General features: G+C 42.0%; 1 protein-coding gene across 3 annotated transcripts; it reads right to left on the bottom strand.

The window, feature by feature from the left end:
- Positions 1 to 321: 321 nt before the first annotated feature.
- matn3a (matrilin 3a) lies at positions 322 to 23,914 on the bottom strand. Of its 3 annotated transcripts, XM_034296869.1 has the most exons (17): positions 23,656 to 23,914; positions 21,432 to 22,112; positions 18,663 to 19,241; positions 17,637 to 17,771; positions 16,322 to 16,456; positions 14,154 to 14,288; positions 13,415 to 13,549; positions 11,918 to 12,052; positions 9,640 to 9,774; positions 8,558 to 8,692; positions 7,077 to 7,211; positions 5,618 to 5,752; positions 3,321 to 3,455; positions 2,803 to 2,928; positions 1,514 to 1,612; positions 1,091 to 1,166; positions 322 to 1,013 (listed from the first exon to the last, which is right to left on the bottom strand). In XM_034296869.1, exons 1-16 carry the CDS (start codon positions 23,819 to 23,821, stop codon positions 1,111 to 1,113), a joined length of 3,057 nt encoding a protein of 1,018 aa, XP_034152760.1. In that variant the 5' UTR covers positions 23,822 to 23,914; the 3' UTR covers positions 322 to 1,013; positions 1,091 to 1,110. The 3 variants fall into 3 exon arrangements, with proteins under 3 accessions (XP_034152760.1, XP_034152761.1, XP_034152762.1); XM_034296870.1 differs by lacking the exon at positions 21,432 to 22,112 and having other exon boundaries at positions 322 to 1,166; XM_034296871.1 differs by lacking the exon at positions 21,432 to 22,112 and having other exon boundaries at positions 322 to 1,166; positions 18,663 to 19,238; positions 23,656 to 23,913.
- Positions 23,915 to 24,048: the final 134 nt, after the last annotated feature.

Raw genomic sequence — 24,048 nt, 5'->3', positions numbered from 1 at the left:
TGATTGTTTTCACCTGTTTGTTGTAGTTTGCCCTATTCTGTTAGCTCTTTGATTCATTGAGTCTTTTTCCATATGTACCAGCCACCAGTCTTTGGTTTTTGCCTGCCTGCAATTTTCCTGCCGTTTTCTTGGGTTTTACCAGCCTTAGTTTCCTCATTAAACCCTTTTGTTGCTCTTCAAGTCTGCGCCTGGTGTCCTGCTTTACTGGAGACGTGACGCTCTGGAGAGTTAATGCAAAATGACACAATTGTACGTTTCGTAAAATCCTGAACTTCTGTTCCTCAAGTTGTTTTATTGATAAAGGCAATGTGCAAAACAAGCTCCTCTCCTGGTCTTTATTGTCACACATACATTACATAAGTACACTTTTCAAACAAAAATAACATGGTTCTTGTATACGTTTCATAAAACAGTGAGGTTTGACTTCATCCCATGTGATGGCGTTCAACATTTTGCTCAGATATAACCTAATAAAGATTGCTTGTATGAAGAGCATAGAAAACAAGTACAGGATTCCACCAAATAAGACATTATGATACATTATAACATTTTGACCACCTGCTAATAAAAAACTGTAACATTTTAAAGGTATTACCCTTGTTGACTGTATCCTTCTTTGACCATGTTAATACACTTCCATTATACAAAGCATTTCAGATAGTCAGCCAAAGTAAAATCTTTATTGGAATATGTCAATTCAAGAAATGTAATGTATACACTGACTTATACTGTTATATGATTCGTTGGGTCCTCATGCCCATATATGGGAACACTGATACTCTTAGCCAATCGGTAGCCAGATAATGCCTTGCAACAGTCCTGAGCAAGTCTAATAACTTGTTTATAGCACCGTGGACTGAGTGACAACCTGTTTATAGCACCACTGTTATCCGGAGTTCCGCTGTCAGGTGTCGATGGCGGCCGATGCGGTGACGGGGGGAGGGCAGAGGAAGTACGTGCCTGTGTTGCAGTGGTCCATAGCTGTTACGGCAGACTGGCGGGCCGACACTGAACTAACACAGAGGAGGCCAGAGGTGAGGGGTGGAAGAGTTTAAGCTCCAGTCATCTTTTCGGGGGATCTGTCACCTACCCCACGGTTTTCTCCTGTGATCAGACTCGGCCCATCATGTCCTCAAGCTGCTCCACTCTTTTAGTCATGTCAGCTAGTGGAAAGGAGTCAAGGCAATTCTTTTTCAAGGCTAAACAATTGCAAACATTTTGGATTCCAGGGAACTCCTTTTGGTTGTCAGTAGAACCCTTGGGTTCCATTTCGTACCTCGGTTCTAGCTTCGACCTGGAACCAAAATACATTATACAATCGGGACCACCGAAGCCACCTTAAAAAGTCTAAATACCATAGTTTCATGGTGGATAATACAATCCTTTCCAGGCCCATTCAGGCCCACCCATTTGTTGCCCAGAAGAAGGCTTACCACTCAGTGAGTTTTTCAGCCAATACTGTTTGAGGTTTGCCAAGGCTGGTTGTTTCCCTAGTGGTGAACAGAAAGGATATTTCTGGCGGTGATATCCTGGAGGGCGGTCTGCGTCTGCACCTGGAAGGCCATCCTGGCCTCACACTTACAGGGGTCCTCCACCACCAGCACTGTCACCTCTTCATGTGGGGAAGAAGCATTACGACACATTAGTAAAAAAATAACAGGTTCTTCAAATAGATCTCTGAGGAACCATTAAAAAGGTGTTCTTTCAAGAACCTTTTATTTTGAGTGTACATAGATCACATAAGACGTAAGTAACCTTTCATTATTTCCTGCCAACTAAACTTGGTATACTCTTGCTCACACTATATAGGCCTACATAATGCTAGCAAAACCTTTTTCATAATTTTTTTTAAATCTGTGCTGTATTTTATGTTCAGATAGAGCTTAACATTTTTTCACCAACTTAAAATGACCCTGTACAAGAACTTAACCTGTAGATTCAACTGATACATCCAAACACCTCCATTATCTCTCCTGGTACGGGTCTGATGTTGCCTCTGATTATCAAGATGGAGCATGTTTATTTCCATTTGCGTGGCCAAGTCAGTAACACGGTGCTATGAGAACATTGCAGCAACGCCGCTGCAACCGAGCTATCTTTATTGTCCCATCAAACGGAACGAGAAGGGTCTATCTCATTATGCTCTGACTTGTTTATTTCATTGAAAATAAAGAATTATGTCTGTATCTAACGATTTTATATTGTCTAAAATAGTAAAAATCCCATCATTGCTTTTAATTTTTTTACTGTGAAAACATTGATATAGATTCAGGGCGATTTAATGAAATATGTTAAAAGAATAACAATAACGGGTAATAAACTGAGTAATTTTACTTCACTCAGTGATGGAATTCAAAGTGAACGAGATGGCTTTCTTAGCAGCTTTTATGTACTTTTTTATTTTGTTTTTTGTAATTCAAGTAGTGCACAGTCAATATGTTGAAAAGGCCTTTTGAGTTTGTAAACGTTTCTCTTGACTTTGGTAGAATTGGAGAAGGTAAAGGTGCACTGTCACGGGAAGTGTGACAGTACACACTTCACAAAGTAAACAATTGGAAGAGGGGGAGGGAGTACTATATGGGCGGAACTTCCCTGCCGCGGGCAGCAGATAGATCTGGGAGGGAACTCCTATGGCAACTAAAAGAAACAATGTTGACTGTGCAGTGCTGAAGCAACAGGTGGATTTGAAAAGACAAAACGAGTCCTCGTCATTCCCATTCAGGAGCAGTCTCCACATAAAGTTGTCTTAATGTTTACAGTCAAAGCCTAAAGCAAAACCAAATATAGGCTGCTGACAATTACCTTCAGGGGAACATGTTTTCTCGTCGGGGTTCAGCGTGTAGCCACTTCGACACTTGCAGTAAAAGGACGGAGCACTGTTGACGCATATGTGTTCACAGCCATGGCCTCTGCTGCAGGGGTCCAAGCCTGGAATACATGCGAGTTAGTTAGGGAGGGAGTTGACAAGCTAACAGCATTGGTAACAGCCCAAAGGGGAAGTGTGAACATGTTTGAACTCACTATTGGCATCATATTTCTGGGTCTGTTTAGTTTGTGTATGTAACAAAACTGTGAGGTGATCTGGAATAACGCTCTGTTGAAGCCACTAAACGTAGCACACTTCCTGTGATGATACCCATTTTGCACCATTCATTACCACTTTATTCAATTTCACCAAAAGATTGAGACAAAAACACTCACTTCAAGAGACCATAACAAACTGAGCTGACATTTTTGTACAAACAGGGAGACATTTTGCCCTAGCCTGTGTGATGAAATTGTGGATGCAGTGTAACTCAAGGTCCTTTGCAAACATTTACGTGTCTGACTCAGGGAACATGTTTTCTTGTCCGTGTTCAAGGTAAATCCCTCTTGACACTCGCAGTGATAGGAGTCATCACTGCTGCTGACACAAATGTGCTGGCAGTCTTGTCTCATGGCACAGGGGTCCACACCTGGAACAAGGCGGGTTTAGGGGAGTGAGAGAGCTGAGAAACTAAGACCATGGGTTAAGTTCTATAAACTGGCATTTTATTTTGGGACTGTTACAGAGTGTATGAGAGGATCTTGTCTATGCAAAAATGATTTGAAAAACACCTAAAAGAAGCCATGGTATGAACTTTCTCAGCACACTCTCTGTAGTAATAACACTGTTGGCTCAATTAAAAAAATTAAATTTAATTCCTGGATGGCACGTGATAGAAACTGAAACCATCATCATCATCATCATTTTCTTCAGCTTATCCGGGGCCGGGTCGCGGGGGCAGCAGTCTAAGCAGAGATGCCCAGACTTCCCTCTACCTAGACACTTCCTCCAGCTCTTCCGGGGGGACACCGAGGGGTTCCCAGGCCAGCCGGGAGACATAGTCCCTCCAGCGTGTCCTAGGTCTTCCCCGGGGTCTCCTCCCGGGTGACCGAGCTTCTCACCCTATCTCTAAGGGATCGCCCAGCCACCCTGCGGAGAAAGCTCATTTCGGCCACCTGTATCCGGGATCTTGTGAGAGTAGGAACGTAGATTGACCGGTAAATCTTCACCACGACAGACCGGTACATCGATCGCATTACTGCAGAAGCTGCACCGATCCGTCTGTCAATCTCCCGTTCCATCCTTCCCTCACTCGTGAACAAGACCCCTAGATACTTAAACTCCTCCACTTGAGGCAGGCACTCTCCACCAACCTGAAGTGGGCAAGCCACCCTTTTCCGACTGAGGACCATGGCCTCGGATTTGGAGGTATTGATTCTCATCCCCACCGCTTCACACTCGGCTGCAAACCGTCCCAGTGCATGCTGAAGGTCCTGGTTTGAAGGGGCCAACACAACAACATAATCCGCAAAGAGCAGAGACGAAATCGTGTGGTCCCCAAACCTGACACCCTCCGGCCCCTGGCTGCACCTAGAAATTCTGTCCATAAAAATTACGAACAGAACTGGCGACAAAGGGCAGCCCTGCCGGAGTCCAACATGCACTGGGAACAAGTCTGACTTACTGCCAGCAATGCGGACCAAGCTCCTGCTTCGGTCATACAGGGACCTGACAGCCCTTAGCAAAGGACCCAGGACCCCATATTCCTGAAGCACTCTCCACAGGATGCCGCGAGAGACACAGTCGAATGCCTTCTCCAAATCCACAAAACACATGTGGATTGGTTGGGCAAACTCCCATGAACCCTCCAGCACCCCGTAGAGGGTATAGAGCTGGTCCAGTGTTCCACGGCCCGGACAAAAACCACACTGTACCTCCTGAATCCGAGGTTCTACTATCGGCCGTATTCTCCTCCCCAGTACCCTGGCATAGACTTTCCCGGGGAGGCTGAGAAGTGTGATCCCCCTGTAGTTGGAACACACCCTCTGGTCCCCCTTCTTAAAAAGAGGGACCACCACCACGGTCTGCCATCCCAGAGGCACTGTCCCCGACCGCCATGCGATGTTGCACAGGCGTGTCAACCAAGACAGCCCCACAACATCCAGAGACTTGAGGTACTCAAGGCGGATCTCATCCACCCCCGGTGCCTTGCCACCGAGGAGTTTCTTGACTACCTCTGTGACTTCAGCCCGGTGATGGACGAGTCCACCTCTGAGCCCTCATCCTCTGCATCCTCAATGGAAGACATGACGGCGGGATTGAGGAGATCCTCGAAGTACTCCTTCCACCGCCAGACGACATCCCCAGTTGAGGTCAACAGCTGCCCACCTCTACTGTAAACAGCGTTGGTAGGGCACTGTTTCCCTCTCCTGAGGCGCCGGACGGTTTGCCAGAATCTCTTCGAGGCCAGCCGATAGTCCTTCTCCATGGCCTCACTGAACTCCTCCCAGAAACTAGAAACTGAAACCATAATTTTAAAGTCAAGATAGCAAACTGAGACATCTGTTTTTAGAATAATCTGTACATTAAAGGAGACATTTAGTTATAGCCTAACTAAATTGTGGATGCAAAGGACGCTTATATTGTCTGAGTTCCAGTGGCGATATTTGCTAAGTCTAAAATGGTGTATGGATTTATATTGACATAATGTCAGCTAAACGCCACAGGACTTAATGTGACTGAAAGCTGAGGGACCATACACCTTCAATGTAACTCAGTCAAGGTCCTTTGCAAACATAGCTGGTTGTTTACGTGTCTGTCTCAGGGAACATGTTTTCTCGTCCTCGTTCAAGGTAAATCCCTCTCGACACTTGCAGTGATAGGAGTCATCAATGCTGCTGACACAAATGTGCTGGCAGTCGTGTCCCATGGCACAGGGGTCCACACCTGGAACAAGGCGGGTTTAGGGGAGTGAGGGAGCTGAGAAAATAACGGCCTGGTAGCATTTCAAATGTCTGGCTGTTTTGTAGGGATATTTAAGCATCCTGTCTACATAAAGGTTATCAGGAGTAATACTATGAAGATGCCACACGATCAAAGATACTTAGCGCCGTGTTTGTTAAACTCAGGTCTGTGGAAAGATTGCTGGCATGTAGTGGCGAATCCTTCATGAAAACATCCCAATAATTGAATTGACGCTTCCTTCATAGAACCAGAATTGTGGGAGTTTCCACCGATGTCTGCTATTTAGTGGTTGGGAAATAATGTACACTGTGCTTTCTATTTCATTCCAACAAACTTGGCACTAGCTTTCTAAATGCTTGATACATTAGCTAGTATAACACCTTACATTAAAAGTATGTCTCTGAGGAAAACGGACATGTCTTCAGTTTCCCATTATGCTGTCCACAAGCTCTGAAGTACCCGGTAAAAGGGAATATCGCTACTCAAGGCAATAAATGTCTTCTGTACTCAATTATCCCTAAATGGTTTCCCCTGACATTTACATGAACTTCCGAATACCATTTTAATGCATGTCAATCACTACAAACCACAGATCTAAATCCTTCAGATTTCAATTAGATGTATCTAATTTTGCATATTACGTGTGTGTAATAACATTATGGGAGTGGCCTAAAAGCCAAATAATTTTGTTATCACAATTTTTTGCACTAGCCACAATGCACCTAAAACTAGAGAACGATATTCATTGAGGGACCATCTTATGAATATGAGAACAAAGAAATGCTATGTATTGTAAAGGCAGTATAAAATCATGTATAAATTGTAAGCAAATATTTTTTGGGGGTATAAAAAAGGATGAAAGCCATGATTTGCCAGTCCCTGGCAAAAATAAACAGTTTGAGAAAGGCTGATGTAGCATACGGTAATGATAGTTTTCTTGGGTAATTCATAACCCAATTCTATAATCTAATTTCTAGATGGCAAATGATAGAAACTAAAACCCTCCTTTCTAAGTAAAGATTCTATAGCAAACTGAGATAAGAACACATTATTGAACATACACTGTTGACACAAGTAGACATCATGCCATATCCTGTTTTCATGAAATTGTAAATGCAAAGGACACTTGTATTGTCTGAATTCCAGTGGCTAATTTAGCAAGACTAAAACAGTGTATGGATACACATTATATGTTGACATAATGTCAGCTTAACATCACAGGACTTAATGTGACTGAAAGCTGAGGGACCATACACCTTCAATGTAACTCAGTCAAGGTCCTTTGCAAACATAGCGGGTTGTTTACGTGTCTGACTCAGGGAACATGTTTTCTGGTCCTCGTTCAAGGTAAATCCCTCTCGACACTCGCAGTGATAGGAGTCATCACTGCTGCTGACACAAATGTGCTGGCAGTCGTGTCTCATGGCACAGGGGTCCACACCTGGAACAAGGCGGGTTTAGGGGAGTGAGGGAGCTGAGAAAATAACAGCCTAGTAGCATTTCAAATGTCTGGCATCTTATTAGCGTGCTGTTTTGTAGGCATATCTAAGCATCCTGTCTACATAAAGGTTATCAGGAGTAATACTATGAAGAAGCCACACAATCAAAGACACTTGGCGCCGTGTTTCTTAAACCCAGGTCTGTGGAAAGATTGTTGGCATTTAGTGGCGTATCCTTCATGAAAACATCCCAATAATTGAATTGACGCATCCTTCATAGAACCAGAATTGTGGGAGTTTCCACCAATGTCTGCTATTTAGTGGTTGGGACATAATGTACACTTTGTTTTCTATTTCATTCCAACAAACTTGGCACTAGCTTTCTAAATGTTTGATACATTAGCTAGTATAACACCTTATATTAAAAGTATGTCTCTCAGGAAAATGGACATGTCTTCAGTTTCCTATTATGCTGTCCACAAGCTCTGAAGTACCCGGTAAAAGGGAATATCGCTACTCAAGGCAATAAATGTCTTCTTTTCTGTACTCAATTATGCGGAAATGGTTTTCCCTGACATTTACATGAACTTCCGAATACCATTTTAATGCATGTCAATCACTACAAACCACAGATCTAAATCCTTCAGATTTCAATTAGATGTATCTAATTTTGCATATAAGGTGTGTTATGTAACATTATGGGAGTGGCCTAAAAGCAAAATAATTTTGTTATCACATCATTTTTTGCAGTAGCTGCAATGTGCCTAAAACTAGAGAACGATATTCTTTGATGAACCATGTTATAAATATGGGAACAAAAAAATGCTATGAATTGTTAAGGCAGTATAAAAGCAGGTATAAATTGTAAGCAAATATATTTTTTTTGTATAAAAAAGGATGAAAGCCATGATTTGCCAGTCCCTGGCAAATAAAAACTGTTTGAGAAAGTCTGATGTAGCATACGGTAATGATAGTTTTCTTGGGTAATTCATAACCCAATTCTATAATCTAATTTCTAGATGGCAAATTATAGAAACTAAAACTCTCCTTTCTAAGTAAAGATTCTATAGCAAACTGAGATAAGAACACATTATTGAACATACACTGTTGACACAAGTAGACATCATGCCATATCCTGTTTTCATGAAATTGTAAATGCAAAGGACACTTGTATTGTCTGAATTCCAGTGGCTAATTTAGCAAGACTAAAACGGTGTATGGATACACATTATATGTTGACATAATGTCAGCTAAACGCCACAGGACTTAATGTGACTGAAAGCTGAGGGACCATACACCTTCAATGTAACTCAGTCAAGGTCCTTTGCAAACATAACAGGTTGTTTACGTGTCTGACTCAGGGAACATGTTTTCTGGTCCTCGTTCAAGGTAAATCCATCTCGACACTCGCAGTGATAGGAATCATCACTGCTGCTGACACAAATGTGCTGGCAGTCGTGTCTCATGGCACAGGGGTCCACACCTGGAACAAGCCGGGTTTAGGGGAGTGAGGGACCTGACAAAATAACAGCCTAGTAGCATTTCAAATGTCTGGCTGTTATGTAGGCATATCTGAGCATCCTATCTACATAAAGGTTATCAGGAATAATACTATGAAGATGCCACACAATCAAAGACACGTAGCGCTGTGTTTCTTAAACCCAGGTCTGTGGAAAGATTGCTGGCATTTAGTGGCGTATCCTTCATGAAAACATCCCAATAATTGAATTGACGCTTCCTTCATAGAACCAGAATTGTGGGAGTTTCCACCGATGTCTGCTATTTAGTGGTTGGGACATAATGTACACAGTGTTTTCTATTTCATTCCAACAAATTTGGCACTAGCTTTCTAAATGTTTGATACATTAGCTAGTATAACACCTTTCATTAAAAGTATGTCTCTCAGGAAAATGGACATGTCTTCAGTTTCCCATTATGCTGTCCACAAGCTCTGAAGTACCCAGTAAAAGGAAATATCACTACTCAAGGCAATAAATGTCTTCTTTTCTGTACTCAATTATGCCGAAAGGGTTTTCCCTGAAATTTACATGAACATCCGAATACCATTTTAATGCATGTCAATCATTACAAACCATAGATCTAAATCCTTCAGATTTCAATTAGATTGACCTAATTTTGCATATTACGTGTGTGTAATAACATTATGGGAGTGGCCTAAAAGCCAAATAATTTTGTTATCACAATTTTTTGCACTAGCCACAATGCACCTAAAACTAGAGAACGATATTCCTTGAGGGACCATCTTATGAATATGAGAACAAAGAAATGCTATGTATTGTAAAGGCAGTATAAAATCATGTATAAATTGTAATCCCCAAAAAAAATTGCGTGTAAAAATGCAATGGTAAATTATTGTTCTTGCAAATTGTCTTTAGTCAAGGTCCTTTGCAAACATAGCGGGTTGTTTACGTGTCTGACTCAGGGAACATGTTTTCTGGTCCTCGTTCAAGGTAAATCCATCTCGACACTTGCAGTGATAGGAGTCATCACTGCTGCTGACACAAATGTGCTGGCAGTCGTGTCCCGTGGCACAGGGGTCCACACCTGGAACAAGGCGGGTTTAGGGGAGTGAGGGACCTGACAAAATAACGGCCTGGTAGCATTTAAAATGGTTAGCATCTTATTTGGTGGCTGTTATGGAGGTACATGTAAGCATCCTGACCACATGAAGGTTTATCCAGTGTGACTATAGTGCATACATTTTCATGTTTCAGTTCATCATTTAGTGTTAGTAGCCTCAACAACAAATTATATAGTAACTCATTCCACAGCGTTGTTTTGTCAAGATGCCCAATTATTGATTTTAAGTTGTATGAACATAAGTTGAGCTAACACATAGAGTGGATATAAAAAGTCTACACACCCCTGTTAAAATGCCAGGTTTTTGTGATGTAAAAGAATGAGACAAAGATAAATCATGTCAGAACCTTTTCCACTTTTAATGTGACCTATAATGTGAACAATTCAATTTAAAAACTAACTGAAATCTTCGAGGGGGAAAAATGAAAAATAAAACCTTACAATGACCTGGTTGCATAAGTGTGCACACCCTCTTATAACTGGGGATGTATCTGTGTTCAGAATTAACAAATCACATTCAAACTCATGTTAAATAGAAGTCATTACACACCTGCCATCATTTAAAGTGACTCCGATTAATCCCAAATAAAGTTCAGCTGTTCTTGTAGGATTTTCCTGACATATTCTTAGTTGCATCTCAGAGCAAAAGCCATAGTCCGCAGAGAGTTCCCAAAGCATCAGAGGGATCTCATTGTTGAAAGAAATCAGTCAGGAGAAGGGTAAAAAAGATTTTTCAAAGCATTAGATATACCATGGAACGCAGTGAAGACAGTTATCATCAAGTGGAGAAAATATGGCACAACAGAGACATTACCAAGAACTGGACGTCCCTCCAAAATTGATTAAAAGACGAGAAGAAAACTGGTCAGGGAGGATTCCAACAGGCCTACAGCAACATTAAAGGAACTGCAGGAATTTCTGGCAAGTACTGACTGTGAGCTATATGTGACAACAATCTTCCGTATTCTTCATATGAATGGGCTATGGGGTAGGGTGGCAAGACAGAAGCCTTTTCTTACAAAGAAAAACATCCAAGCCCGGCTGAAGTTTGCAAAAAGATACATTAAGTCCCCCAAAAGCATGTGGGAAAATGTGTAATGGTCTGATGAAACCAAGGTTGAACTTTTGGGCCATATTTCCAAAAGGTATGTTTGGCGCAAAAACAACACAGCACATCACCCAAAGAACACCATACCCATAGTGATGCATGGTGGTGGCAGCATCATGGTTTGGGCTGTTTTTCTTCAGCCAGAACCTGGGCCTTAGTCAGGGTGGAGGGAATTATGAACAGTCCCAAAGACCAGGCAATTTTGGCACAAAACCTTCAGGCGCCCGTTAGAAAGCTGAAGATGAAATTCACCTTTCAGCATGACAACGACCCAAAGCACAGATCCAAATCCACAAAAGCATGGCTTCACCAGAAGAAGATTAACATTTTGGTATGGCCCAGCCAGAGCCCAGACCTGAATCCAACTGAACATTTGTGGGTTGATCTGAAGAGGGCTGTGCACAGGAGATGTCCTCGCAATCTGACAGATTTGGAGTCCTTTTGCAAAGAAGAGTGGGCAAATATTGCCACGTCAAGATGTGCCATGCTAATAGACTCCTACCCAAAAAGACTGAGTGCTGTAATAAAACCAAAAGGTGCTTCAACAAAGTATTAGTTTAAGGGTGTGTACACTTGTGCAACCAGGTTATTGTGAGTTTTTTATTTTTTATTTTCCCCCCTCAAAGATTTCAGTTTATTTTTCAATTGAATGGTTCAAGTTATAGGTCATATTAAAGGTGGGAAAAGTTCTGAAATGATTTATCTTTGTCTCATTCTTTTATATCACTAGAACCTGGCATTTTAACAGGGGTGTGTAGATTTTTTATATCCACTGTACCTGTTGAAATTATTTAAAATTGGATCTAGGTTTGTGCCATAGCCTCTCATTTTTTTTCACAAGTAATTGTGGATGCAAAGGACACTTGTACTGTCTGAGTTCCAGTGGCGATACCTGCAAGCTTCATAAAGATGTATAGACATGTATGTTGACAAAATGTCAGCTACACACATTCAATGAAACTCAGTCCAGGTCCTTTGCAAACATAGCGGGTTGTTTACGTGTCTGACTCAGGGAACATGTTTTCTTGTCCGTGTTCAAGGTAAATCCCTCTCGACACTTGCAGTGATAGGAGTCATCACTGCTGCTGACACAAATGTGCTGGCAGTCGTGTCCCATGGCACAGGGGTCCACACCTGGAACAAGGCGGGTTTAGGGGAGTGAGGGACCTGACAAAATAACAGCCTAGTAGCACTTCAAATGTCTGGCTGTTATGTAGGGATATCTAAGCATCCTGTCTACATAAAGGTTATCAGGAGTAATACTATGAAGATGCCACACAATCAAAGACACTTAGCACCGTGTTTCTTAAACCCAGGTCTGTGGAAAGATTGTTGGCATTTAGTGGCGTATCCTTCATGAAAACATCCCAATAATTGAATTGACACTTCCTTCATAGAACCAGAATTGTGGGAGTTTCCACCGATGTCTGCTATTTAGTGGTTGGGACATAATGTACACTGTGCTTTCTATTTCATTCCAACCAATTTGGCATTAGCTTTCTAAATGTTTGATACATTATCTTGTATAACCCCTTACATTAAAAGTATGTCTCTCAGAATAACGGACATGTCTTCAGTTTCCCATTATGCTGTCCACAAGCACTGAAGTACCCGGTAAAAGGGAATATCGCTACTCAAGGCAATAAATGTCTTATTTTCTGTACTCAATTATCCCGAAATGGTTTGCCCTGACATTTTCATGAACTTCCAAATACCAATTGTATGCATGTCAATCACTACAAACCACAGATCAAAACCTTCAGATTTAAATTAGATTGACCTAATTTTGCATATTACGTGTGTGTAATAACATTATGGGAGTGGCCTAAAAGCCAAATAATTTTGTTATCACAATTTGTTGCACTAGCCACAATGCACCTAAAACTCGAGAACAATATTCCTTGAGGGACCATCTTATGAATATGAGAACAAAGAAATGCTATGTATTGTAAAGGCAGTATAAAATCATGTATAAATTGTAATTTTAAAAAAATCAATTGCGTAAAAATGCTATGGTAAATTATTGTTCTTGCAAATTGTCTTTAGGGGATGAAAGCCGTGATTTGCCATTCCCTGGCAACAGTTTTGAGGAACGTTGACATAGCCCATGGTAATGATAATTTTGTCGGGTAATTCATAACCCAATTCTCTAACCTAATTTCTTGATGCAAAGTATATAAACTAAAACCCTCCTTTCTAAGTAAAGATTAAATAACAAACTGAGATAAGAACACATTATTGAACATACACTGTAGACACAGGAAAACCTTCTGCCATTTCCTGTTTTCATGAAATTATGGATGCAAAGGACACCTTGGTGTATTGAATGAATTCCAGTGGTGATATTTGCAAGACTAAAACGGTGTATGGATACACATGTATATTGACATAATGTCAGCTAAACGCCACAGGACTTAATGTGACTGAAAGCTGAGGGACCATACACCTTCAATGAAACTCAGACCAGGTCCTTTGCAAACATAGCGGGTTGTTTACGTGTCTGACTCAGGGAACATGTTTTCTGGTCCTCGTTCAAGGTAAATCCCTCTCGACACTCGCAGTGATAGGAGTCATCACTGCTGCTGACACAAATGTGCTGGCAGTCGTGTCTCATGGCACAGGGGTCCACACCTGGAACAAGGCGGGTTTAGGGGAGTGAGAGAGCTGACAAAATATTTTACAGGCTGACATCTTATTGGGCTATTTGACTTGGCCACAGGCACAGCCAAGTCAAAGTCCAGACTTAAACCCTGTTGAGATGTTGTGGCAGGACCTAAAAACAAACAGTTCATGTTTGGAAACCCCCCAAATATCAAAGAGTTAAAGCAGTTCTGCATTAAGGAGTGGGACGGAATCCCTACCAGATCTGGGTTGTGTTCTCTCAGGTTTCCTTTTATCTAATATTACAATTTGCTTGAAGATGTAATAATACTCAGTGCAAGAAATGTGCTAAAATGCAAAAGATCTGACAGAGGGCTAACAGTGTTTCGTTGCTCAGGTATGTGTAGGGAAACATTTTGCCATCACCTGCTATCATGTAATTGTGAATGCAAAGGACGCTTGTATCGTCTGAGTTCCAGTGGTGATATTTGCAAGTCTAAAAAGGTGTATGGATTTCCCTGTTGACATAATGTCAGCTAATCACCACAGGACTTAATGTGACTGAAAGCTGAGGGACCATACACCTTCAATGTAACTCAGTCAAGGTCCTTTGCAAACATAGTGGGTTGTTTACGTGTCTGACTCAGGGAACATGTTTTCTCGTCCTCGTTCAAGGTAAATCCCTCTGGACACTCGCAGTGATAGGAGTCATCACTGCTGCTGACACAAATGTGCTGGCAGTCGTGTCTCATGGCACAGGGGTCCACACCTGGAACAAGGTGGGTTTAGGGGAGTGAGGGACCTGAGAAAATAACGGCCTGGTAGCATTTAAAATGGTTAGCATCTTATTTGGTGGCTGTTATGGAGGTACATGTAAGCATCCTGACCACATGAAGGTTTATCCAGTGTGACTTTAGTGCATACATTTTCATGTTTCAGTTCATCATTTAGTGTTAGTAGCCTCAACAACAAATTATATAGTAACTCATTCCACAGGGTTGTTTTGTCAAGATGCCCAATTATTGATTTTAAGTTGTATGAACATAAGTTGAGCTAACACAGAGTGGATATAAAAAGTCTACACACCCCTGTTAAAATGCCAGGTTTTTGTGATGTAAAAGAATAAGACAAAGATAAATCATGTCAGAACCTTTTCCACTTTTAATGTGACCTATAATGAGAACAATTAAATAAAAAAACTAACTGAAATCTTCAAAGGGGGGAAATGAAAAATAAAAACCTTACAATAACCTGGTTGCATAAGTGTGCACACCCTCTTATAACTGGGGATGTATCTGTGTTCAGAATTAACCAATCACATTCAAATTCATGTTAAATAGAAGTCATTACACATTTTCTTAGTTGCATCTCAGAGCAAAAGCCATGGTCCACAGAGAGCTTCCAAAGCATCAGAGGGATCTCATTGTTAAAAGATATCAGTCAGGAGAAGGGTAAAAAAGATTTTTCAAAGCATTAGATATACCATTGAACGCAGTGAAGACAGTCATCATCAAGTGGAGAAAATATGGCACAACAGAGACATTACAAAGAACGGGACGTCCCTCCAAAATTGATGAGAAGACAAGAAGAAAACTGGTCAGGGAGGCTTCCAACAGGCCTACAGCAACATTAAAGGAACTGCAGGAATTTCTGGCAAGTACTGACTGTGAGCTACATGTACAACAATCTTCCGTATTCTTTAAATGAATGGGCTATGGGGTAGGGTGGCAAGACAGAAGCCTTTTCTTACAAAGAAAAACATCCAAACCCGGCTGAAGTTTGCAAAAAGATACATTAAGTCCCCCAAAAGCATGTGGGAAAATGTGTTATGGTCTGATGAAACCAAGGTTGAACTTTTGGGCCATATCTCCAAAAGGTATGTTTGGCGCATAAACAACACAGCACATCACCCAAAGAACACTATACCCACAGTGATGCATGGTGGTGGCAGCATCATGCTTTGGGCTGTTTTTCTTCAGCCAGAACCTGGGCCTTAGTCAGGGTGGAGGGAATTATGAACAGTCCCAAAGACCAGGCAATTTTGGCACAAAACCTTCAGGCGTCCGTTAGAAAGCTGAAGATGAAATTCACCTTTCAGCATGACAACGACCCAAAGCACAGATCCAAATCCACAAAAGCATGGCTTCACCAGAAGAAGATTAACATTTTGGTATGGCCCAGCCAGAGCCCAGACCTGAATCCAACTGAACATTTGTGGGTTGATCTGAAGAGGGCTGTGCACAGGAGATGTCCTCGCAATCTGACAGATTTGGAGTCCTTTTGCAAAGAAGAGTGGGCAAATATTGCCACGTCAAGATGTGCCATGCTAATAGACTCCTACCCAAAAAGACTGAGTGCTGTAATAAAATCAAAAGGTGCTTCAACAAAGTATTAGTTTAAGGGTGTGTACACTTATGCAACCAGGTTATTGTGAGTATTTTATTTTTTCCCCTCAAAGATTTCATTTTGTTTTTCAATTGAATGGTTCACGTTATAGGTCACATTAAAGATGGAAAAGGTTCTGAAATGTTTTATCTTTGTCTCATTCTTTTATATCACAAGAACCTGGCATTTTAACAGGGGTGTGTAGACTTTTTATATTCACTGTACCTGTTGAAATTATTTAAAATTGGATTTTTCACAAGTAATTGTGGATGCAAAGGACACATGTACTGTCTGAGTTCCAGTGGCGATACCTGCAAGTTTCATAAAGTGTATAGACATGTATGTTGACAAAATGTCAGCTATACACATTCAATGAAACTCAGTCCAGGTCCTTTGCAAACATAGCGGGTTGTTTACGTGTCTGACTCAGGGAACATGTTTTCTTGTCCGTGTTCAAGGTAAATCCCTCTCGACACTTGCAGTGATAGGAGTCATCACTGCTGCTGACACAAATGTGCTGGCAGTCGTGTCCCATGGCACAGGGGTCCACACCTGGAACAAGGCGGGTTTAGGGGAGTGAGGGACCTGACAAAATAACAGCCTGGTAGCATTTCAAATGTCTGGCTGTTATGTAGGCATATCTAAGCATCCTGTCTACATAAAGGTTATCAGGAATAATACTATGAAGAAACCAGAATTGTGGGAGTTTCCACCGATGTCTGCTATTTAGTGGTTGGGAAATAATGTGCACTGTGTTTTCTATTTCATTCCAACAAACTTGGCACTAGCTTTCTAAATGTTTGATACATTAGCTAGTATAACACCTTACATTAAAAGTATGTCTCTCAGGAAAACTGACATGTCTTCAGTTTCCCATTATGCTGTTCACAAGCTCTGAAGTACCCGGTAAAAGGGAATATCGCTACTCAAGGCAATAAATGTCTTCTTTTCTGTACTCAATTATGCCGAAATGGTTTTCCCTGACATTTACATGAACATCCGAATACCATTTTGATGCATGTCAATCACTACAAACCACAGATCTAAATCCTTCAGATTTCATTTAGATGTATCTAATTTTGCATATAAGGTGTGTTAAGTAACATTATGGGAGTGGCCTAAATGCAAAATACATTTGTTATCACATAATTTTTTGCAGTAGCTGCAATGTGCCTAAAACTAAAGAACGATATTATTTGATGAACCATGTTATAAATATGGGAACAAAAAAATGTTCTGTATTGTTAAGGCAGTATAAAAGCATTTTTTTTATAAACAAGGATGAAAGCCATGATTTGCCAGTCCCTGGCAAAAATTAACTGTTTGAGAAAGGCTGACGTAGCATACGGTAATGATAGAATTTGGTTATGAATTACCCAAGAAAACTATAATCTAATTTCTAGATGGCAAATGATAGAAACTAAAACTCTCCTTTCTAAGTAAAGATTCTATAGCAAACTGAGATAAGAACACATTATTGAGCATACACTGTTGACACAAGTAGACATCATGCCATATCCTGTTTTCATGAAATTGTAAATGCAAAGGACACTTGTATTGTCTGAATTCCAGTGGCTAATTTAGCAAGACTAAAACGGTGTATGGATACACATTATATGTTGACATAATGTCAGCTAAACGCCACAGGACTTAATGTGACTGAAAGCTGAGGGACCATACACCTTCAATGTAACTCAGTCAAGGTCCTTTGCAAACATAGCTGGTTGTTTACGTGTCTGTCTCAGGGAACATGTTTTCTCGTCCTCGTTCAAGGTAAATCCATCTCGACACTCGCAGTGATAGGAGTCATCACTGCTGCTGACACAAATGTGCTGGCAGTCGTGTCCCATGGCACAGGGGTCCACACCTGGAACAAGGCGGGGTTAGGGGAAGGAGGAAGCTAGCATGCTAACTGCATGGGTACAATTCTAAACTCAAAAAAAAATGTTGCCACTATTTCCACAACTTTCTTAATGTATTCAACTATTTACCTCCCATTATTAACTGAATTTAACACTTAGACCAAACTTAGGTCTAATTTATATTGTATTTGCACACCTTCTCTGATGTGTTCCTTATAGTACTAATAAGTATTTGGATATCTGAAAAGAAACCTTTGGAAATAGTTACTAAATTGTCATCTGCCAAGGCAACTATCACAAAATGCCTTAATAAGAATGAATTTGTTTACTTCAAAGCTTCAAAAACACCTAAAGTGTTTTAATCTGCAAAATGTTACAAAGTACCTTATATTTTCATTTGAGTAGTTTAGCAGTTTCGTCCAGTGTGACTATAGTGCATACGTTTTCATGTTTCAATTAATCATTTAGTGTTAGTAGCCTCAGCACTAAATTACATAGTAACTCATTCCATAGCGTTGTTTTGTCAAGATGCCCAATTAAGAATTTCAAGTTGAATGAACATGATACAAGTTGAGCAAACACATACCTGTTGAAATCAAGGGTAACTGTTCTATTGTTTTAGGGAACCATACTTGACTGTCAGGAGAGGCGTTAAAACTCTTGGGACGGGGCTACAGATTCCTGACAGATTTTCAAGTGAAACACATTTTCCATGTACACCTGGATAACCAGCCCCAGAGATCTTCCTGAAGGCTGAAATCTACATAGCGCACGTGAGGTGTTTTTTCCCCACCAAGTGCTATGAAGAAGAGCCAATAAACCCAAACCCAGGCGGACAAAAACTAGTTTTGACATTGAGACATCTCCCCTCCCCTGCCCCCCCAGCTCAGTCCTACCGCAGAGGGTCTCCATGAATTTGGAGGTCAGCTTCTCTATGACGCCGTAAGTTTCCACGTAGAACACGTGCTCTTCCAGGGGGTTGCTGGCCATCAGCCGCAGGGAGGTCATGTCAGCCCGGCCGACCCCCACGGCGTACATCTCAATCCCGGATGCCCGGGCGGCTGCCGACACCTCCTCCACCCGGTCCTGGGGACGCCCGTCCGTCACGATGATGGCCACCTTGCCGATGTTCCTCGACTTCGGCCGGGCGCCCGACTCCTCTGTGAAGGCCTCGGTCACGGCGGACTTGATTGCCAGGCCGGTCATGGTGCCGGCCGCCAGGGGCTCGATGCGGGCGATGGCCCGCTTCATGTCGGCCTTGTTGAGGTGAGCCCTGAGAAGGAACTCCACCTTGACCGTGCTGGCATAGTTGACCACAGCCACGCGGGTTGCTTCCGCTCCCACATCCAGGGTGTCGACCATGTCGGCCAGAAAGGTCTTGACCTGCTCAAACTCGCCGGGACGCACGCTGCGAGAGCTGTCGATGATGAAGACCAGGTCCAGGGGACGGCTTCTGCAGGCGTTTTCTGAAGCTGCTGGTGGACCAGAAGCATTAGAGCCCTCAAACAAGCTGCAGTGACATCAAAAAGGCCAGGTTTCATTCACGCAAAAACATTCCATGGACGCATGTAAACTCAGGCCCGGTTTGTGGATTGCAAAGCGACTAGCGCGGGGGCCATTCTTAAATTACTGTTGTTTTTGGGTTGGTTTATAATTTATTTTTTGTTTCTGTTTTAAATTATACATATACACACACATACATATACACATACACATATATATATATATATATACACAGTGGGGAGAACAAGTATTTGATTTTGCAGGTTTTCCTACTTACAAAACATGTAGAGGTCTGTACATTTTATCATAGGTACTCTTCAACTGTGAGAGACAGAACCTAAAATAAAAATCCAGAAAATCGCATTGTATGATTTCTAAATAATTAATTTGCATTTTATTGTATGACGTAAGTATTTGATCACCTACCAACCAGTAAGAATTCCGGCTCTCACAGACCTGTTAGTTTTTCTTTAAGAAGCCCTCTACTCATTACCTGTATTAACTGCACCTGTTTGAACTAGTTACCTGTATAAAAGACTCCTGTCCACACACTCAATCAAACAGACTCCAACCTCACCAAAATGGCCAAGACCAGAGAGCTGTGTAAGGACATCAGTGATGGGACAAGGCTGGGATGGGCTACAGGACAATAGGCAAGCAGCTTGGTGAGAAGGCAACAACTGTTGGCGCAATTATTAGAAAATGGAAGAAGTTCAAGATGACGGTCAATCTCCCTCGGTCTGGGGCTCCATGCAAGATCTCACCTCGTGGGGCATCAATGATCATGAGGAAGGTGAGGGATCAGCCCAGAACTACATGGCAGGACCTGGTCAATGACCTGAAGAGAGCTGGGACCACAGTCTCAAAGAAAACCATTAGTAACACACTACGCCGTGATGGATTAAAATCCTGCAGCGCACGCAAGGTCCCCCTGCTCAAGCCAGCGCATGTCCAGGCCCATCTGAAGTTTGCCAATGACCATCTGGATAATCCAGAGGAGGAATGGGAGAAGGTAATGTGGTCTGATGAGAAAAAAATAGAGCTTTTTGGTCTAAACTCCACTCCGTGTTTGGAGGAAGAAGAAGGATGAGTACAACCCCAAGAACATCCCAACCGTGAAGCATGGAGGTGGAAACATCATTCTTTGGGGATGCTTTTCTGCAAAGGGGACAGGACGACTGCACCGTATTGAGGGGAGGATGGATGGGGCCATGTATCGCGAGATCCTGGCCAACAACCTCCTTCCCTCAGGAAGAGCATTGAAGATGGGTCGTGGCTGGGTCTTCCAGCATGACAACGACCTGAAACACACAGCCAGGGCAACTAAGGAGTGGCTCCATAAGAAGCAACTCAAGGTCCTGGAGTGGCCTAGCCAGTCTCCAGACTTTAACCCAATAGAAAATCCTTGGAGGGAGCTGAAAGTCTGTATTGCCCAGCGACAGCTCCGAAACCTGAAGGATCTGGAGAAGGTCTGTATGGAGGAGTGGGCAGAAATCCCTGCTGCAGTGTGTGCAAACCTGGTCAAGAACTACAGGAAACGTATGATCTCTGTAATTGCAAACAAAGGTTTCTGTACCAAGTATTGCTTTTCTGATGTATCAAATACTTATGTCATGCAATAAAATGCAAATTAATTACTTAAAAATCATACAATGTGATTTTCTGGATTTTTGTTTTAGATTCCGTCACTCACAGTTGAAGAGTACCTATGATAGAAATTACAGACTTCTACATGCATAGAATCGGCAGTGTATCAAATACTTGTTCTCCCCACTGTATGTGTATATATATATGTGTGTGTATTTCTTTTTTTTTTACATGTTACAATTTAGGAATGACCCATATGTTAGTGCAGAATGCACAACACCGGCAAAAGGTTGTGTATTGGTTTAGTGGCTACAAAAGTAAATCATAAGGTTAACAGCACTTGGCTATTACATTATGCCTTTTGAACTAAGTTGAATGAATAGCAAAACACTGTTCAGCTTTGAAATTCGACTTTTTTTCTTTAATAACAAAAATTGTTCTTCAGTCTTACAGTTGTGGAAAAATCAGTTGGTTATGTGACTGACAGCAATCCGGTGCTATAAAAACAAAGAGGCATCTGGCCTGGACAACTGTTTTTTAAACTGGTTGGTTTGGAAGGGAAACCTGGCTTCTACCTGTCTCCACACTGGCGGTGGTGATGACGCCAGTTTGGGTACTGACCGGTAGCGATGGCAGCATGGTGGTGTTGACAGCGACTACCAGTGGCAAGGCGGTCACCGGTGGTGGAGTTGGAACTGCGGTTGGCGGGTATGCCCCAGGGAGTCCCGGCACCCCAGTAGAGTTAGGCTGTGCCAGGGGTAAAGCCAACGGGCATGGACCTTTGAATTTGTGGGGGTCGTGGTTCACCGCCGAAATAAATCCTTTGAACAGATGGTGGCGAACTACTGGAGATGCAGGGCCTTTGTACAGCTTATACACCACCGGTGGCAATGGATCTCTGAATCCGTGATGGTTAGGTTTTACAGGGGCAGAGGGTCTTTGGTGGTATGGTGTCATGGGGGCAGAGGGTTTTTGGTGGTATGGTGTCATGGGGGCAGAGGGTCTTTGGTGGTATGGTGTCATGGGGGCAGAGGGTCTTTGGTGGTATGGTGTCATGGGGGCAGAGGGTCTTTGGCGGTATGGTGTCATGGGGGCAGAGGGTCTTTGGTGGTATGGTGTCATGGGGGCAGAGGGTCTTTGGTAATAAGCCAGAGGGGAAAATACTGGGGAAGGTTGATGGAAAACCACAGGCGGGTGGATCAGTGGTGGCTGGTGGTGGTAGTGAAAACCTCTACGCCTGTGGGCACTGGCGTAAACTAGGGGCCACCCAAAAGAGAGGGGGACAATGAAGAAGAGGAGGAGGAAGAGAAAGAGAAGCGATAGAGCAAATTAGTGAGTCAGCAAATTGGAAGGATGTGAGTTTGTACGTGTCTCAGTGGATATAGAAGGATGACACCCCCTTCTACTATTTTGTTTGAAATTGTGTCTGTGCCTCAGACTTTAAAGCATTTAAATTATTAAAGAGAGGTACAGGCAAATTTACTCCACAAATCTGGCCTCTATGCTAGGAAGACAAAAAAAGAAGGCATTACTCAAGACAACCACCTTTTGGTATGCCAAAAACACTGGCAAAAAGTGTTGTAGTCTGACAGAACTAATTGAACTATTGGCTCAAATATGGTGCAAACTCAACAGGTCACATCAACCAAAGAACAGCATGCCTTCTGTGAGGCAGGATGATGGCAGCATCGTGTTATGGGGATGTTTCTAATTTTTAGGGACTGGCACACCTTTACTTAAGGTAAAAAAAAGTGAAGCGATGTACAGTAAAAGTCCATGAAAGAAACCTGCTGCCTAATGCAAGACGGTAAAACAGGGTTGGAAGTTCAGCTTTCAGCATGACAGGAACCAGATGCACACTGCCAAAGCTACAATGGTGGAGCTAAGAAATAAAGAGGCAATGGTCCTTGAGTGGCCCAGTCATACCTCCAACCTAAATTATATCTGTGCCATGACATTGAATAAAAAAGATAATAATTAAATACAAAGAACTCTGAAGCAATAACACAACTCACTGGGTTTAGACTGTCTATAGACACCTACATTACTAATACTGTGTCAAGTACTTGTCTAACCAAGCCGCATTACGATTAATGTAGAAGAACGATCTGGATAAGAGTGACTGATAAATATATTTCTAAATGTTAGATATATATGTAAGAGTTTGATGTGAATTTGTATAAATCATAGAAATGGCTTCGACGTGTTGCTTATGTGTGAATATATCTGATTGCTTTAAAAGTTAGCACAGAATATTAGTTGGAGAAGCATGAGTGACATTTCAGCTGTTTGCCGCTTGGCTCGTTTCACGCAAGCTCGGAGGAATATGGCACTTGAGAAACGTTAAGTTATACATTTATCCCACACATGCATGTAATCTTTCTGTAAACAGTTTTGACAAATCTGTTGTCAGTCTTATTATAAGAGTTGATGTCATTGTTCAGCGAATATAGCAAAATCAAGAAAATTGCATATTTGGAAGCTTATTTTATTGCTTCTTGTTTTATAACGTTATAGCATTATCACTGTAGTGTTGAACTCTACTACTGTGGAATTCAAATGTTCAAGAAGGAAACTATAGTCAATTAATATGCGTGTCCACATAGCCAAATATAATAAAACCAATTGCTCCGTGCGCAATGCATGCGCTTTTTACGCACGAACACTGATGGATCCCAATGAGAATAAGTATATTCAGCTTAACAATCCACTTCAATTCTAAGTGTATCGTGAGTTGTGACACAAAAAACTATTGAAAATAGACCCGGTGTCAACACCTTCCTTCCTCTAAAAACATACCTGAAGGATCAAGCGTCCGCTGCGGCGGTCGGGCAATATTTCTGCGTTGTGCGTAACTTTGACCAGCAACCTGATGTGAATCCAATCGATTTAAACGGGTCGTTCCGTTTACACCAGACACCAAAAGTGAAAGGAAGTAGATTAAACAACCGAATAGAGACCTCATTGTTCTAGGTTTTCTTCTCACGTTCGGGCAAGTTACCGCCGATTTTGCACGGTTTCTACAAGTGTCTCAAAAAGAAAGTTTCGTTTAAGGACCCTGAGGCCCAATTTAAAAACGGTCGACCAAAGCGCTCGTCGTCATATTATTGACCAATCAACATGAAGGACTGTAAAAAAAAAAAAGAAAACTACCCAGTACAGGGAGGTCTGGAGAATACCCTGGAGGCGCGG

Source organism: Esox lucius, chromosome 14, assembly GCF_011004845.1.
Source record: "Esox lucius isolate fEsoLuc1 chromosome 14, fEsoLuc1.pri, whole genome shotgun sequence".
Lineage (NCBI taxonomy): Eukaryota > Metazoa > Chordata > Actinopteri > Esociformes > Esocidae > Esox > Esox lucius.
Note: the sequence above shows the minus strand (reverse complement) of the source record. Positions and strands in the feature narration are given on the sequence as shown.

Coding starts and splice junctions, on each gene's coding strand:
- matn3a (XM_034296869.1), bottom strand. CDS start 23,821: ATGAGGTCTCTATTCGGTTGTTTAATCTACTTCCTTTCACTTTTGGTG. Junction 13,550..14,153: donor ATGTTCCCTGAGTCAGACAC/GTAAACAACCCA, acceptor GCCTTGTTCCAG/GTGTGGACCCCTGTGCCATG. Junction 3,456..5,617: donor ATGTTCCCTGAGACAGACAC/GTAAACAACCAG, acceptor GCCTTGTTCCAG/GTGTGGACCCCTGTGCCATG.